The sequence below is a fragment of the Pleurodeles waltl genome, chromosome 3_1 (genome assembly GCF_031143425.1).
Source record: "Pleurodeles waltl isolate 20211129_DDA chromosome 3_1, aPleWal1.hap1.20221129, whole genome shotgun sequence".
Taxonomy (NCBI): domain Eukaryota; kingdom Metazoa; phylum Chordata; class Amphibia; order Caudata; family Salamandridae; genus Pleurodeles; species Pleurodeles waltl.
Genome location: NC_090440.1, coordinates 579,594,297 through 579,610,392, shown reverse-complemented (window position 1 = coordinate 579,610,392; position 16,096 = coordinate 579,594,297). Strand labels below are relative to the sequence as shown.

Genomic DNA, 16,096 nt, shown 5'->3' with positions numbered 1-16,096 from the left:
GTGCACTACATATAGGTCACTACCTATATGTAGCTTCACAATGGTAACTCCGAATATGGCCATGTAACATGTCTATGATCATGGAATTGCCCCCTCTATGCCATCCTGGCATAGTTGGCACAATCCCATGATCCCAGTGGTCTGTAGCACAGACCCTGGTACTGCCAAACTGCCTTTCCTGGGGTTTCACTGCAGCTGCTGCTGCTGCCAACCCCTCAGACAGGTTTCTGCCCTCCTGGGGTCCAGCCAGGCTTGGCCCAGGATGGCAGAACAAAGGACTTCCCCTGAGAGAGGGTGTTACACCCTCTCCCTTTGAAAAATGGTGTGAAGGCAGGGGAGGAGTAGCCTCCCCCAGCCTCTGGAAATGCTTTCATGGGCACACATGGTGCCCATTTCTGCATAAGCCAGTCTACACCGGTTCAGGGACCCCTTAGCCCTGCTCTGGCGCGAAACTGGACAAAGGAAAGGGGAGTGACCACTCCCCTGACCTGTACCTCCCCTGGGAGGTGCCCAGAGCTCCTCCAGTGTGCTCCAGACCTCTGCCATCTTGGAAACAGAGGTGCTGCTGGCACACTGGACTGCTCTGAGTGGCCAGTGCCATCAGGTGACGTCAGAGACTCCTTCTGATAGGCTCCTTCAGGTGTTCCTAGCCTATCCTCTCTCCTAGGTAGCCAAACCCTCTTTTCTGGCTATTTAGGGTCTCTGTCTCTTGGGATTCCTTAGATAACGAATGCAAGAGCTCATCCGAGTTCCTCTGCATCTCTCTCTTCACCTTCTGCCAAGGAATCGACTGCTGACCGCGCTGGAAGCCTGCAAAACTGCAACAAAGTAGCAAAGACGACTACTGCAACTCTGTAACGCTGATCCTGCCGCCTTCTCGACTGCTTTCCTGGTGGTGCATGCTGTGGGGGTAGTCTCCCTCCTCTCTGCACTAGAAGCTCCGAAGAAATCTCCCCTGGGTCGACGGAATCGTCCCCCTGCAACCGCAGGCACCAAAGAACTGCATCACCAGTCCCCTGGGTCTCCTCTCAGCATGACGAGCGAGGTCCCTTGAATCCAGCAACTCTGTCCAAGTGACTCCCACAGTCCAGTGACTCTTCAGTCCAAGTTTGGTGGAGGTAAGTCCTTGCCTCCCCACGCCAGACTGCATTGCTGGGAACCGCGACTTTTGCAGCTACTCCGGCCTCCGTGCACTTCCGGTGGAAATCCTTTGTGCACAGTCCAGCCTGGGTCCACGGCACTCTAACCTGCATTGCACGACCTCCTAAGTTGTCCTCCGGCGACGTGGGACTCCTTTGTGCGACTTCGGGTGAGCACCGTTTCACGCATCCTTGTAGTGCCTGTTTCTGGCACTTCTGCAGGAGCTGCCTGCTGCTGAGAGGGCTCCTTGTCTTGGTCGACGCCCCCTCTGTCCCCAGACGCAATTGGCGACATCCTGGTCCCTCCTGGGCCACAGCAGCACCCAAAAACCCTTACAGCACGATTTGCAGCTAGCAAGGCTTGTTGGTGGCCTTTCGGTGGGAAAACACTTGTGCACGACTCTCTACGGCGTGAGGGATCCGTCCTCCAAAGGGGAAGTCTCTAGCCCTTGTCGTTCCTGCAGAAACCTAAGCTTCTACTGTCCAGTAGCAGCTTCTTTGCACCCACAGCTGGCATTTCCTGGGCATCTGCCCATCTCCGACTTGCTTGAGACTTTTGGACTTGGTCCCCTTGTTCCACAGGTATCCTCGACTGGAAATCCATCGTTGTTGCATTGCTGGTTTGTGTCTTTCCTGCAGAATTCCCCTATCACGACTATGTCCTTTTGGGAACTTTAGTGCGCTTTGCACTCACTTTTCAGGGTCTTGGGGTGGGCTATTTTTCTAACCCTTACTATTTTCTAATAGTCCCAGCGACCCTCTACAAGGTCACATAGGTTTGGGGTCCATTCGTGGTTCGCATTCCACTTTTGGAGTATATGGTTTGTGTTGCCCCTATCCCTATGTGTCCCCATTGCATCCTATTGTAACTATACATTGTTTGCACTGTTTTCTAATACTATTACTGCATATTTTGGTATTGTGTACATATATCTTGTGTATATTTCCTCTCACTGAGGGTACACTCTGAGATACTTTGGCATATTGTCATAAAAATAAAGTACCTTTATTTTTAGTATATCTGTGTATTGTGTTTTCTTATGATATTGTGCATATGACTCTTGTGGTACCGTAGGATCTTCACTCGTCTCCTAGTTCAGCCTAAGCTGCTCTGCTAAGCTACCATTATCTATCAGCTATGCTGCTAGACACCCTATACACTAATAAGGGATAACTGGGCCTGGTGCAAGGTGCAAGGTGCAAGTACCCCTTGGTACTCACTACAAGCCAGTCCAGCCTCCTACAAGCAGGGCCTCTCTCTCCAATAGGATAACATTGGGATTACCTTAGTACATCTTATAAGTGTAATGCGCAATCTGGAATAGATAAAGTTTTGAGTTTGGTGTCTCTGGAATCACAATTTAAAAACACAACTTATGGTGAAGTTGGATTTTAAATTGCAATTATGAAAATACAACTTTTAGAAAGTTGGAATTTTCTTATTTTAGACATTTGGTCCCTGCTGCCTGTCTTTGATCACTTGCCTGGGGTAGGTGGCACCCAGGCCTTGTGTATTCCCTCCAGACGGCCACACACAATGGGAGCTAAGGTGTGCCCAAGGCTTGGGCATTGCAGGGTCCCCCTGCCAGCACCCTTGGAATGCGGGCTGTCCTCAAAGCAGACTGGAATGTGCACTGTCTGCAATGCTGTTGTGCCCTGGCATGGGCCTCGACTCCCTTAAGGAAGCCTGGGCCAATGACGTGGGTTTTGATTTTAATTGCCTTGGTACTGTGATGAAAAGAGGATGGACACTAGTTACAGTAGATAGTAAATTTTATTAGATCGTCATGTACCTCCATAGTTACCTCACACAGCTCTAATGACCAACATTCCAACTGACAGATATCTGGGGCAAGATGGGAAGCTAACGGGGGGCAGGGGTGGAGGGAGATACGACCTATACTAATGTGATAAAACAACTGCAAGGTTTAAAACATAATAATTGAGAATCAATTATGATAAATTATAACACATGTCCCCTTTATGAGGGGAAAAGGAATTGAGATAAACTAAATATATATAAATATATATATCATATATATTAATCCAGTGTTTCCTAAACTGTGCTCCGTGGCATCCCTGTGCACTGTTAAAACAAGACAGGGGCACCATTCACAGAGTTCGGGAACCACTGCAGTGAGTCACTGACATCGCCCCCATACCCCAGTTGTTGAAGTGGCATTGTGCACTCACATGAATACCCTACTTGCAGCACTCACACGTGTAAGCATTCACACACACCAAGCATTCACGACCCCCCTCCCACCGACATTAACCGATGCCAGGTTCTCCTATTTAAAGGCCACATGCTCCTCTGCCTAAATCAGGGGTTGAATTGGATTCAAATGCGTAGGAACTGTGTTCTGAGGTGCAACAATGAAGGTCGCCATTAACAGTTCTGAACAGTTGTTTTTAGCAACAAAACTATTGGAATTGTTACCGTAAGATAAAAAAATATTAGGAAAGTGGTTCAAGTGGTCCGACCATTTCAGCCATTTCCTTGCACATACCAATTCCGTTATTTACTAACCCTAAAATATCCTACCTCTATACACTTCTCTACCCTCCTGTACTGTAAAACCTACAGCTTTATCATCTTTATACCAATCGTGGATAATAAACTGGCAATAAATATGTTTCTGTGTCCTTTTATCTCGCACCATTCTTTTTGGCCACCGTAAAACTTATTATATATTTATGTGACTCAGGGACATTCATCTTCCTTTATGTGCATTTTCAAACCTCCACGTAAATTTCAGGCAACTATTCTACACCCAGACAGCCTTCTCCTCGAGTCTCTGTTGGTTACTCTCTCCAACACCGATACACAGATGAGGCAGGTCACTGAAAGACGCAAGAACACACAGACAGGAGGCATCAGGACAAAGGTGGCAAGGACACTCAGACAGTAGGCAGGAATACACAGATGGCAGGTATGGGTACACAGACAGGGGGCAAGAACACACAGACAGCTTCCCGCCAATTATTTTCGGGGAGAAAAATGGAAGTACTCCTGAGGCTGGAATTACATCCCCCATCCGCCAAATAAAAGTAACATAATGGGGAGCAATGGCCCACGGCCAAATAGATAAAGGGAGCCACGGGTCAAAAAAGTTTGGGAACCACTGTATTAATCCTTGCACCATTGAGGTATTTTCCCTACTCTATTGGAAACTTTATTTCCATTTAAGCTCCTGTTTGCTCCAACCGGCATTGTGGCATCAATGCTTCAAGGCATTTGAACAGCCTGTCATACTCCACGTTTTCCCATCATCCAACACTACTACATTTTTATGCACTTTTTTATTAATGGGGGACTAGAATAGCAACTGTTTTTACTCCTGCTGAGAAAAATAAGTTTTACTGTCACTCTATCTCCTACGTCCCACTTCTTTCTTGATACTCCATGTCTTTTGTCGTAATTTTCTTGGTGCTGTTTAAAATGTTCACCTACTTCTCTCTGTATCCATACTGGTTGATTCACACCCAACCAATTAGGTGATAATTTGGTTCCTGGTATACTCACTTTGAGTGACATAAAAGGAGAGACTCCTGCGACCGCGCTTGGTATGGTATGGTGCGACCATAACATGTTACGTAGGGATTTTTTCAAAGGTTCTCTAGATATGACAGCCAACTGTGCACATTCTTTGATCATCTTGTTACCACGTTCTACTAGGCTATTGGCCCGAGGGCAGTATAAAGCTATTCTGTGGTATTTGATTGACAACTTGGAAAGAAATTATTTCATCTCTTCTGATGTGAATTGTAGGCCGTTGTCCATTATCAATGTGCAAGGAATACCCTTGGTATAAAACACATCCATGAGGAATACTAAAAGTACTTTTGTGGTAATGGAACTTACAACTTTGGTCAGAATCCAGTGAGAATGGTAATCTATCAAGACTAACATATGCCACCCTTCCCATGACAGGTGTTTGAGTAGTCCAATAATGTCCAATGCCAGTTTTTCCCAAGGTTTAAAGGGGACTCCTACTGTGGATATTTGGGTTTTTATAATAAAGTTTAGTTTTGTTAATCAGTGCACAATTTACACAATCTACTTTGTTTCCGAGTAAAGAGTTCATTCCTGGCAACCACTAGTGCCCCTTGGCTTTTTTTTTTGTGAGATTTCTTCCCGGATGTCCCTCATGGGCTAAATCAGCAATTCTATTCCTCAAATCTCTAGGTAGAATTAATTTATCAACTCTTTTCACAAAATTACCTTCAATAATGAGCTCCCGCCTGATACCCCAGAATATTTGGAGATTTTTGGGAAGGTCAGATTGTCTGTTGGGCAATCCCTAAAGTATTCTGTGTTTTACCCTGGACAATGTGTCATCAGCCATAATACCTGCCTCCCATTCTTCTTTTGTGATGCCTGATATACCAATTACAAGTGCAGGTTCCTCTTGGTTATACTGTGTGGTTCCATAGTTTTGTAAGGGCAACCTAGATAGACAGTCCACTGCTAGATTGCCAGGGACATATTGCACCTTAAAAATTTACCCTTCTAGGCCCGAAACCCATTTGGCAATACATGGTGTGTCTTCCTATGCCCTTAGATGAAAGCATGAATGTAAGTAGTTTGTGATCTATGCATAAGATAAAATGGTAGGCCCCACAGGAAGTATTTAAAATCTAGTATGGCCCAATAGAAAGCTAGTGCTTCCCTTTCTACAGTAGAGTAATTGGCTTCAGAACCCTTTAGAGCACGGGAAGCAAAAGCCACTATATGCTCTTTATTATCTGCTATTTGGGTTAGTGTAGCTCCTATAAGTCTTGTGCTTGCATCTGTAAATAAGATGGTTTTATGTCTGACATCAAAGTAGGGTAGATGCAGCAATAATGACCCATTTGATAGTCTCAAAAGTGGATCGTAACCTTTCATTCCACTCAAAATTAACTCCCTTCTTCATCATTTCTCTTAAGGGTTCTTTATGAACTTGGACATGTATTCCACCAGTCCTAAGAACGATCTTTGGTAGAGGGTGGTGGTGCCTCCCGTACTGCTTCAACAAGGTTAACTTTGGATTTTGTGCGATCTTTACAAATGGTGTGTCCTAGGTACTCTCCGGACCCTACCCCAATCTGGCATTTATCAAACTTTAAGGTTAGTCCTGCTTTTCTCAGTGCTGGAAAAACTGCCATTAGGGTTTCATTATGATCTGCCTAAGAGCTGCCATAGACCAGTACACAATTTTGGAAGCACAAGACTCCACTTAAACCTTTCAAGATTTGCTGAATTATTCTCTGAAATACCGCAGCAGGGGAGGCCAGCCTAAAAGGCAGTCTGCAGTGCCTGAAAGCTCTGAATGCGATAATAAATTATGTGTACGACCTCGAATCTGGGTGGAACTCTACCTGATAATATGCTAATGAAAGGTCATTCACACTAAAGTAACATGCAATACCAATCGTGCTCAGCATTTCCTTTATTTTAGGGAGGGGAAATCGACCCACCATAAGCTTGCATTGACGTCTCTAAGGTCTACACATTATCATATTCCTCTTCCACTGGTTTTGTTAGTTACCAGAATTGGTGCTAGCCACTCAGAACTCTCAATAGGTTGAATTACCCCTTCTTCCACTACGTCCTGAGTGCCTCCTTTAATGGCTCTTCCATGAGATGAAGTACAGCCCTAACCTCATGTAGTACACGATGGGCATTGTAAGTCAATGTAATCTTATGTTGGTAGTCACTTAATAGACCCAATATGTTTTCAAACATTTCAGGAGAGTCTCTGCATATCTTCTTTCCTATGTACGATCTTTTACAGAGCAGGACTTGTTCTGGATTATTAGGGTCTAATTTCCTCCCTAATTAATTTTGACATCTCCACGCATGTAAGTTAGAACCTTGTTCAATTACATAAAGTTCCCCTATAGTTGTATGATGCTTGAATCCTATGCGCATGTTTGCTATGCACTAGGGGAATAGAATCTCTGTTATACCCACTAAGTTTGATATTGGCATCTTGTAATTTCACCCTTTTTTTGCAAATTTGTCATCAAATACATTTCTTTCTATCAAAATGTAAGGGGAACCCAAGTTTGTGAAAGATGGTACCGTTTCCCCGGCCAAAGCTATTTTATATGTGGGGTATGAGTTGTGTGTATTGGTATCTTGTGGTTCAGTTTGAAAAACTAGCTTTTCTCTACTTTCGTTCCTGTGGGCTATGACCTGTACCTGTTTTTTTCATTGTTTTTGCATACTCTTGTGTAATGCTCCCTTTTATTGTACTTCCTACACACACACTGTTGAGCTGGACAATTACCACACCTCTAACATTTTGGTCTTACACCTTCTTGTTGAGGCTTATATTTCGTTTTTGTGTTGTGTGATTTTTATTTATCTCCAAAATATTTTTTACGCTTTCTATAGTATTATGTATTTAATGTATATCTTTATTTCGGATCAGTTGTTTCATTAGTTTTATGCACTCTGCTGTGTGCTCTATGCTCTTATCAATTTCTAATGCTTCCCCGAGATCAGGATTGTGAGCAAGCAATGTTTCCCGTATCTAAATATTATTGGTACACGTGACCAACTGGTCACTAAATAAAGAATCGCACAATAAACCAAAATCTCATGTTTGAGAGCCCTCTAAGTACAGCAGTGTAACGAGTCACTTTCTCATTTTTCTTCTGTTCTCTACTAAATATTTTATGTCTCTCTAATATCACATTAATTTTTTTGTCCAAAATATTCTTCAATATTTCTGAATGTTGCTTGATATACATCTGATTGTTCCTCATCTTCATTATCATTACTTATACTAGGGTCATACAAATTCTCATAAATCTTTCTTCTTTGTACCCATAAATTATATAACTAGTGTTGTTTTCTAAAAGGTGAGAACTCGCTCCTCCTATGGCTACTGAATGTGATTCAAACAGTTTCACCCACTCCTTCTATGGTAACATAGGATCCCCAGTGTAATTTAGAAAGGGTGGGTGTTGCCTCATGCTTGTTGCTGCCATAATGTACAAGTAAGACAGAATACAAATTGTAGTAGTATTCCTGCCAAAAAACTGTTTGTTCTAATAATTTAGTCAATAAATACCTTTGTTCTGTAAAAGCATTCCTGCAAACTAGATTTTAATTATAATGCTTTCAGTATGATACATACCCTTGTTATTAACTTCCTTAACAGCTTATACCACAAGTATGCAAATTAATCAACACAATACTGCAAACTTCATAACTCCCCAAAAATGGCCACAGATATGGAACTGTACTGAACATGCTACATAGTTGTTTCTATTTCAGTGTTAAGCTGTCAGAAGAGGACGCACAGTCATAAGGAAGGAGGAGACTCAGGTGTGAGAGGCAGTTCCTTAAGGGGTGGATCAAGTGTGGGAAACACCCGAAGCTGAGAGAGAGGAGATCCTGCGATGAGTGTACTGTGAGTTTAACTTCCTTGAAAGATAACATTTATGAGGCTTACTACTCTGTGGTGTTTCACCTTATGGTCAGATTCTTTTACTATGATCCGCTGCGCAGGAGAGGAATGCTCAAACCATTGCTAAACCTGCCAGTGACAGATGTGGAAAACACCTCATGGAGGGCCATGGTGAGTGTGAGTTTAGGTTCCAAGAACTCCCACATTCACCGACGTCTGCTGCCAAAGGCTTCTGAGCAGCCCACAGAATAAGAACCCCAAGAAAATGGTGTTGGCAAAAATGGGTTATCAGAAAAGGGCTTTCACAGCATAGTTTAGCCTGAAAACAGTCACTGTGTAATGGAGGACACAATATCACCTGCATCCAATAATTACACTGATCGCTGCCTTCTCTAGTATTGAGTTTCTTTTGGTCTGTGAGTCATAGACCTCAATATTCTGACGGTCCTTAACTTGACAGGAAATCCACTGCACTGTGAGTGACCATAGGAACACACAGGGGTAAACGTGTCTTTAGCTGTCCCATGCACAGCTTTTATCCCATCCTCATCGCAACAGACACCAATTCCAGTAGATAGTACATTTTATTAGCTCATTGTACACCTCCAGAGTCACCTCACACAGCTCCAGTGACCAACATTCCAACTGACAGATACCTGGAGCATTCTAAGATGGGAAAGTAACAGGAGTGGCAGGGGCTGAGGGAGATACCACCTATACTAAAGTAATAAAAACAACTGCAAGGTTTTAAACATAAGTACTGATCGAGAATCAATTATGCTAACTTATGACACAGTGCAAAACACTTTACTCATTGTTCCTTAAGTTAAGCCTCCCTGCTCTGTCCCATAGCAACAAGGGGTTGAGCATAGCTTTATTTGATGAACTTGTGTGTTTGATCCAAGAGGAATGTGTATTTATTACTTGGGAAGGACTCACAGCCTCCTCAACTAATAACCAATTTTAAAAGACTGTATTATGAAGATTCTCTTCCTAATTGCATCTGTACAACTTTCTAGGGGGCCCATAGATCAGTACTAGTATTATCACAGAACCGATTCAGACATACAACACTTCCTTTGATACAGTATAGAGAAATAACAGTTCTCTTTACTTCATCCGACATGCTGACAATCGACAGCAATAGACATGCTAAAATTATGTATTGTTAGATGATGTCTGCTTGGATTTTGAGATGTGTTGTGAGATTAGTCACTGAATGGACCCTTTACAATGTTTTGTGGGCTTTCACCAACGGCACTACGGAACCTAAACCTAAAATGTACATCCCCCTTGAACCATAAAATTATATCTGGTGCAGGGATCACTATACGAATTTAATACTAGCAAGCCTCCACTAAATCATACCATCACCTAAGCTGATCTCTTGTTACCTTAACATTGAGAGCCATGATTTCAGACATCTTTAGACAGCGGTTTTGATATACTTTTTAAAGCTCATATAAATGTGTGCCATTTAAAAGTAGTCCACTCAGATAAAGATATGACAGAACAATGAGTGTCTTATATCTCAGTTGTGTAATACAGATTTTTTCAAACTAAACCTGTATACAGGCAGATTCAACATATTTCAACTACTTACTTGAAAATGTTGGTGCTGGTCTGTTGTGCAGGAGGTTGTTTTTTGTTAACATATCTGCCAGCCAGGAAATAACTGCAGAGCAATAGTCAATCTGCAAAAAAACATAATTGTTACTGAATTTATTTAGATCCTTTGTTGAGCAATTAGAATATACTGTGAACGTTTCAAATCTGGCATCTTCCTGTCAACGTCACTTTTACAAAATCGGAAAGCTAATCTAAATACTTGCAGACAAGGGTTGGTGCTATATGAGAAGGGCACAAACTAAATCCAGATACGGTAATGCGAGTGTGGCAGTGGTGCGTTGGTTCGTTATTACTTTTGCAGTCAGTGACAGGTGGGTGGTATTTGTGTGTGATATGCTCTTAACATTGCACTCAAATGTGCACTTAGTGCCTTTTAACATAAGAAAATAGTTAGCTGACTGAATGGTAGTCACTAAAGGGGTGCATTAATGGGGAAAAGAAGGGCGCTCAAGGAAAAAGGATCACACAGTAACTATAAGGTGCCCTCAGAAGGGACCACACCCATCCCTCAAAAGGTTTACCAAGCAAACCAGAACAATAAACACCTGCGTGAGGCACTCAGACAAATATGATAAAAATGATGTGCACAATATTACAATGAAGTAATTCGTAGTCACAGATAAGCAACCAATCAGTGATTTATTGAAGAAATCCTCACGAAGCTGAAGTCCCAACAAATCCAATCATCGGAAATTCGCAAAATATTTTTAAGCAAAACAAAGCCAACACGTGTTTCATCACGGGAGAATGATCCCAAAGACTGCTTCAGGGCTCGAGAATACGTTACTCCTAAGGCAAAAATCCTCCACAATTATCAGTAATTCACCACCAACAGGGTCTGGGTCTTATGGAGACTTCATGTGAAAAAGATCCAAATCGATGCGTAAGGCAGCATTCTCAAAAGTGCAAAAATCCTTGCCCAGACGAACCTTAACGAAGAAATCCCTATGCCGGCGTCTCCAATCCAAACGCCGAAATGACCGCGAGTACGCTAGCCAAACTCGTGTTTATTGTTAGCTGACTGAATGGTGTAAAAGCCACTAGACATTAAAGCCAGAGCAATGTAGCACTACAGAAAGCAATCGGTCCTTAATTCTTAAAGAATAAATACATAAATAGATAAGTGCCAGTGCCCACGTCAGGAGGCCACTGCCGCTTGCACCACCCACTGCCCCTACTAGCACTGCCAATGACAGTACTAACACAACTACAAAGCATCACACACCTAAAAGTACGACAATTCAGACTACTCCTGGCCCATTAACGCTGTAAGAATAGCTTGGACAGCAGGTCTGAGTCATTTTGAAAGTATATTGAATTAACAAAAAACTGTTATGCTGATCTCTAAATTAGATATCAGCACCACCTGGTGGCAGACTGTCATAAGTGCCGGTGTTTCCAATTAAGAGGCAGCCCAGAGCACTGGAAACCACTGGTCAAATTAAGAACTGAAAGTAATAAACTAATCGGCCTTCTTGCCCATGCACTCTGTTATTCCAACTACACTCCTATGAGTCACTCTTTGGAAATGGCTTTACTGTATGGACCGGGGCTGTACCTCATTGGCCTCTCCCCATGTCGTGGATTGGAGTCCCCTTGATCACAAACCTACAATGAAACTCAGGGAGATCCAGAGTTCTGCCAATACAGTCTGCCCAGAAAAATATCGATCTAATTCTAGCTGGCTTGCATCTTTCCAATGTGGCCTTTGAGTGCACATTTGGCAATCAACACTGATGCTCTGTGGGGGCAGTATTCATTTCCAACAGCCATTTCATGCAAAGGCAGCCTGCCAATTTCTCCAGTCAGTGGTAAATAGCTGGTAGTAGGGCCCTTGCTACAACTGTCTGTCATAGTCGGTACACTGTTTTAACTTCCTAGTCAAATCTCCATCACAGAGGGTTTGCAGGAGCTCCATTGGCTACCAGTTGATAAACGGATTCCTTATAATGTTTTAACTATTGCGCACAGGACTTATTATCAAACTGGTTCCAAACTCCTCTCTGATAGTTTTGTTCTCTACCGGCCAACGAGAATGTTGAAATCTGCCTTTAATTATCTTCAAGGTATCCCGAAGTTCATGTTACAAACTTAGGGGGACAGATCTATATTTGTTGTCGGGGAAAACCCATGGCACAATCTTCTGCTTGCTCTGAAGCAAGCTGCCAACCTTGCTACTTTCAGAAAGCATCTTAAAACATAGCTGTTCAGTCAACCTTACATGCTTACTTTATGAAGGGACAGGTTTCTTTCATTTGTTTCAGTGTTGTTAGCGCCGAGATTCCTCTCGAGGTGGTTGTTGCTCATAATAAATGTCATGTTCATTCAAGTTCATTCACTGTAACAGGAAGAATATGTATCATGCAGTTTCTTCCCACAGGGTCCTTTAAAGTAATGGGCCTCTGAACTGAGGGCCGTTGGTATTAGAGGAGCTGTTTAAGGAGATGGTCTGCTTATCTTTAGAATATTAGCCCCTTTTGAATTGGCTGATTTGACCCGGTGCTTTGATTTTCACTTTTCTCCTTTAACCCAATGCTGCATTTCTTGGCTACTCACCTTGCCATTCTGTTGTATCACACCCAAAGACGTACCTTCTTTGTGGAGTGGCAGAGCTGTGTTAATTGCAATACATGCTTACACTTCATTTACTCTGTTTCTAGACAGACCAGCATGTGCTCCGTGTTTACCTATTTACTAGGTAAAATCGCATGGGCTAAATAAAGTAGCAATGCAACACAGACCCGATTCCAGGAATCTTCATCTGGATGGGCCAAAGGTATGTTCTGGTGGGGCAATGTGGGCACAATTTTAGTCAATTCTGGAGGTAGCCTACAAGTCCAAGATTTACATCATATCTTCTTCCAAACAGGCATATAGTGCATCTAGAGAGCTATTTGAGAGTAATTGCTGATATCTGTACTCAGCAGCCTCAACCCTTAGAATTTCCAGCAGGCCAGACTTCAACACAAGCACCTGGATTCCAAGCAGATTATAATAGAAGTTCATCGATAAAGATGTCCCTTTTACCATACCTAAGCCTTGACATTTCGCACTAGGAACACTGACTTCTTACTCCGTGCCACTTGCTCAACATCCATTTCTTGGCATACTGTAAACTTTGCAATTGTTTACTTTCATGGCATTCTTTTTGTGATGTACATTCATTGATAAAAACAATTTCCAAGCAGCAACACATTTGAAAAAAAAAGCAGTATTGTTGACAAATAAGAGCAGTTTTCATGCCTGACAGGTGTAAAACCGGTAATTTCAGTCAAACAGGTAAATCTTCTGGGGCTGTATTACACAGTGCCCCAGTTACAGAAGGGGCTGCAGATGCACTCATAGCTCTGGCACGCAGTATAGCCAGCACTATTTTCAGAGGCGCCCCCACATTTGCGTGGAGTGTGACCCCACGCAAATGAGGGAATAATTTTGCCTCTTGCCTGCCTATATCATGGATGTGGGTGAAGATGCAAACAGGCACACAACATGGTAAACAAAAGCAATCATTCAGACTAACAGAATACTTCAGCATGGTTAGGTTTGTACCAGTCTGAACTGAATGCTCGATAAAATGCATTTGCTTGTGTCTGGTCATGTCATGTTGTTTTATAATGCACACTCTCATCAGGAGGGTATCCTGGTGCCGAGCAATTGTGAGATTAGCCAATCCTAGGGCCTAACGTGGTTACTCAAAAAGCCAGGTGTTTAGCTTCTTGTTGAATTCAAGAAGTGAGGAGGAGGCTGAGATGTGTAACAGCATGTAATTTCATGCTTTAGGAGCGAAGAAAGAGAAAGGCTCAACCACAGGATCTGTTTTTCCATATGTTTAGGATGTGTGCAAATAGGAGTCTTGCCCAGCTGAAGTGTCTGGAAGGTTTGTGAAAGCAGATGGTATTGTTGAGGTATGCTGCACTAGTGTGCCTTGAAGGTTTGGTTGAGGAGTTTGAAATGTGCTCATTTGGGTACTGGTAGCCAGTGTAGCTCTTGAGGTGAGGTGAGATGTGTGAGTGTCGTGGGAGTTAGGGAGTGATTCTGGTTGCCGAGGTCTGAATGTTCTGCAGCCTTTTGATGAGATGCTTGTTTATTCTGGCATATAAGGTGTTCTTGTAGTATAGGGTGTTGGTGGTAGAGTGTGGGTGATGATTTTCCGTGTTGACTGAGAGCTAAATCTTCTTCAGCATCTTCAGTATGTGGAAACATAGGGCAATGATGGCCAGATGGTTCTTGGCTTGTGATATTCTGTTCTGAGTATAAGTCTATAAAATTAGAATTACTGCCACTTGTGTATATCATCCCACATTGCAGAACCCATGGTAGCCCTTTATTAAACTGAATTATGATCAGTCCTATTGTGAGTAGATGTGGGGTTAGACAAAGAGTATCACCAGGGCCAGTGAATTTATGCAGTGGGGGGGACCAGGTTATACAGCAAAAATTGACTAAATTATTAGAAAAGGCAACTTAAGTAGTGTAATGCAGCAATATTTTGTTATAGTATTATTTCATAATTTTGTCATTTTTTACACTTGTTAACACTGTCTGGGCCTAGGTTGCAGCTGATTAGTACAAGTTTAACGCACAAATACAGCAATAAGAACAGTCAGCCTTTGCAAAGGGCCTTCAACTACGCTGCAACATGTACTGCAGCATTTATTAGTAACTTTTGATCCCTTTGAGCTAGAATTTGTTTTTTAAATCTACAGATTATGCAGCAGATGATAGATTACCTGGCAAAGGCAGCAAATCTATAATTTTGCGACAAATACCACAGCCATAAAATTGCATAAATCCAGTGGCACTGACTATTACCTGGGAATGTGTAATTTACTATAAAAAGATATCGGAATATGAAATGCTCACATTTCAAAGTCTGCCATACTGGTGAAAACAAATTAATCCCAACAAAATATCTTACTTGAGATAAACTATTTACTTCACCTCAACATCTGGTAGAGAACAGACAGACACCCTTAGTGCCTGATTCACAATTGTAAACTTATACTTTTGTGTAAGTTTATTATTTTTTTGTTATTCCTAAACTACAAGTTTAATTTTAGGAATAGTAATTTTATGACTGTGGAGACTCCACACTCATGGCAGAGACTCTGCACATAATGTAAGCCCTGTTGTATCTTTTTATGTGCTGAGCTCTCTCTATCCTACCTGCGGCATCTCCAAAGTCATAAAATTACTGTTAGTGAAAAATAAACTTGTACTTCGTAAATACAAAAAAATAGTAAACTTACACAAAAGTGTAAGTTTACCTTTGAGAATCAGACCCTTACTCTATTAAGCAGTGTAATTCCACATTGACTCTTGGGGGACATTTATGATTCCCTTGCCCTGGTGGCTGCTCATCCAATGAGGGATGAATAGTATGATGCATAACCCATCCTATAGAATATTACTGAGGGCATCTTGCACAAGCTTAAATACATAAACACTCTCAGAACACCCAAAAAGACCATAATTGAGGTGTATAAGGCCGTTCACAGACCTGGGCCCTGGTGACACTGTATCTGCTGCATCACTGGCAAGCAAACCTCTGTCCCTACTTTCCCAACTAGAGATAGGGGCCACTGAAAGCTTGATCTGGCCTTCGGCCTTCAGTCTGGCTCTCAGATTGAGGTCCTGTTGGAACCTTGAGCCCATATGAGCCAAGCTTTCATGTGCCTTCTGCCTGCCGCCCTCAGTCTACCCAGGATGTGGTGTTACAGCGAGAGTGTTAGACCTGACAGCCTTAGGGTGGTCACCCCTAACTTTTTGCCTGCCTACCTCCACTTTTTGGACACTGTTTTTGCTGGCTTTTAGACTCTGTGCACTTTATCACTGCTAACCAGTGCTAAAGTGCATATGCTCTCTCCCTTTAAACATGGTAACCTTGGATCATACCTGATTGGACTATTTAATTTACTTATA

The 16,096-nt window shown here is 42.5% G+C and overlaps 1 protein-coding gene across 1 annotated transcript in view; it reads right to left on the bottom strand.

The window, feature by feature from the left end:
* Positions 1-16,096, bottom strand: part of TRPM5 (transient receptor potential cation channel subfamily M member 5) — a 462,539-nt gene that overhangs the window by 21,748 nt on the left and 424,695 nt on the right. The window contains exon 23 of the mRNA XM_069221458.1: positions 10,149-10,239. Within this exon, the coding sequence (XP_069077559.1) occupies positions 10,149-10,239 (91 nt within the window). The remainder of the gene's footprint in view (positions 1-10,148; positions 10,240-16,096) is intronic.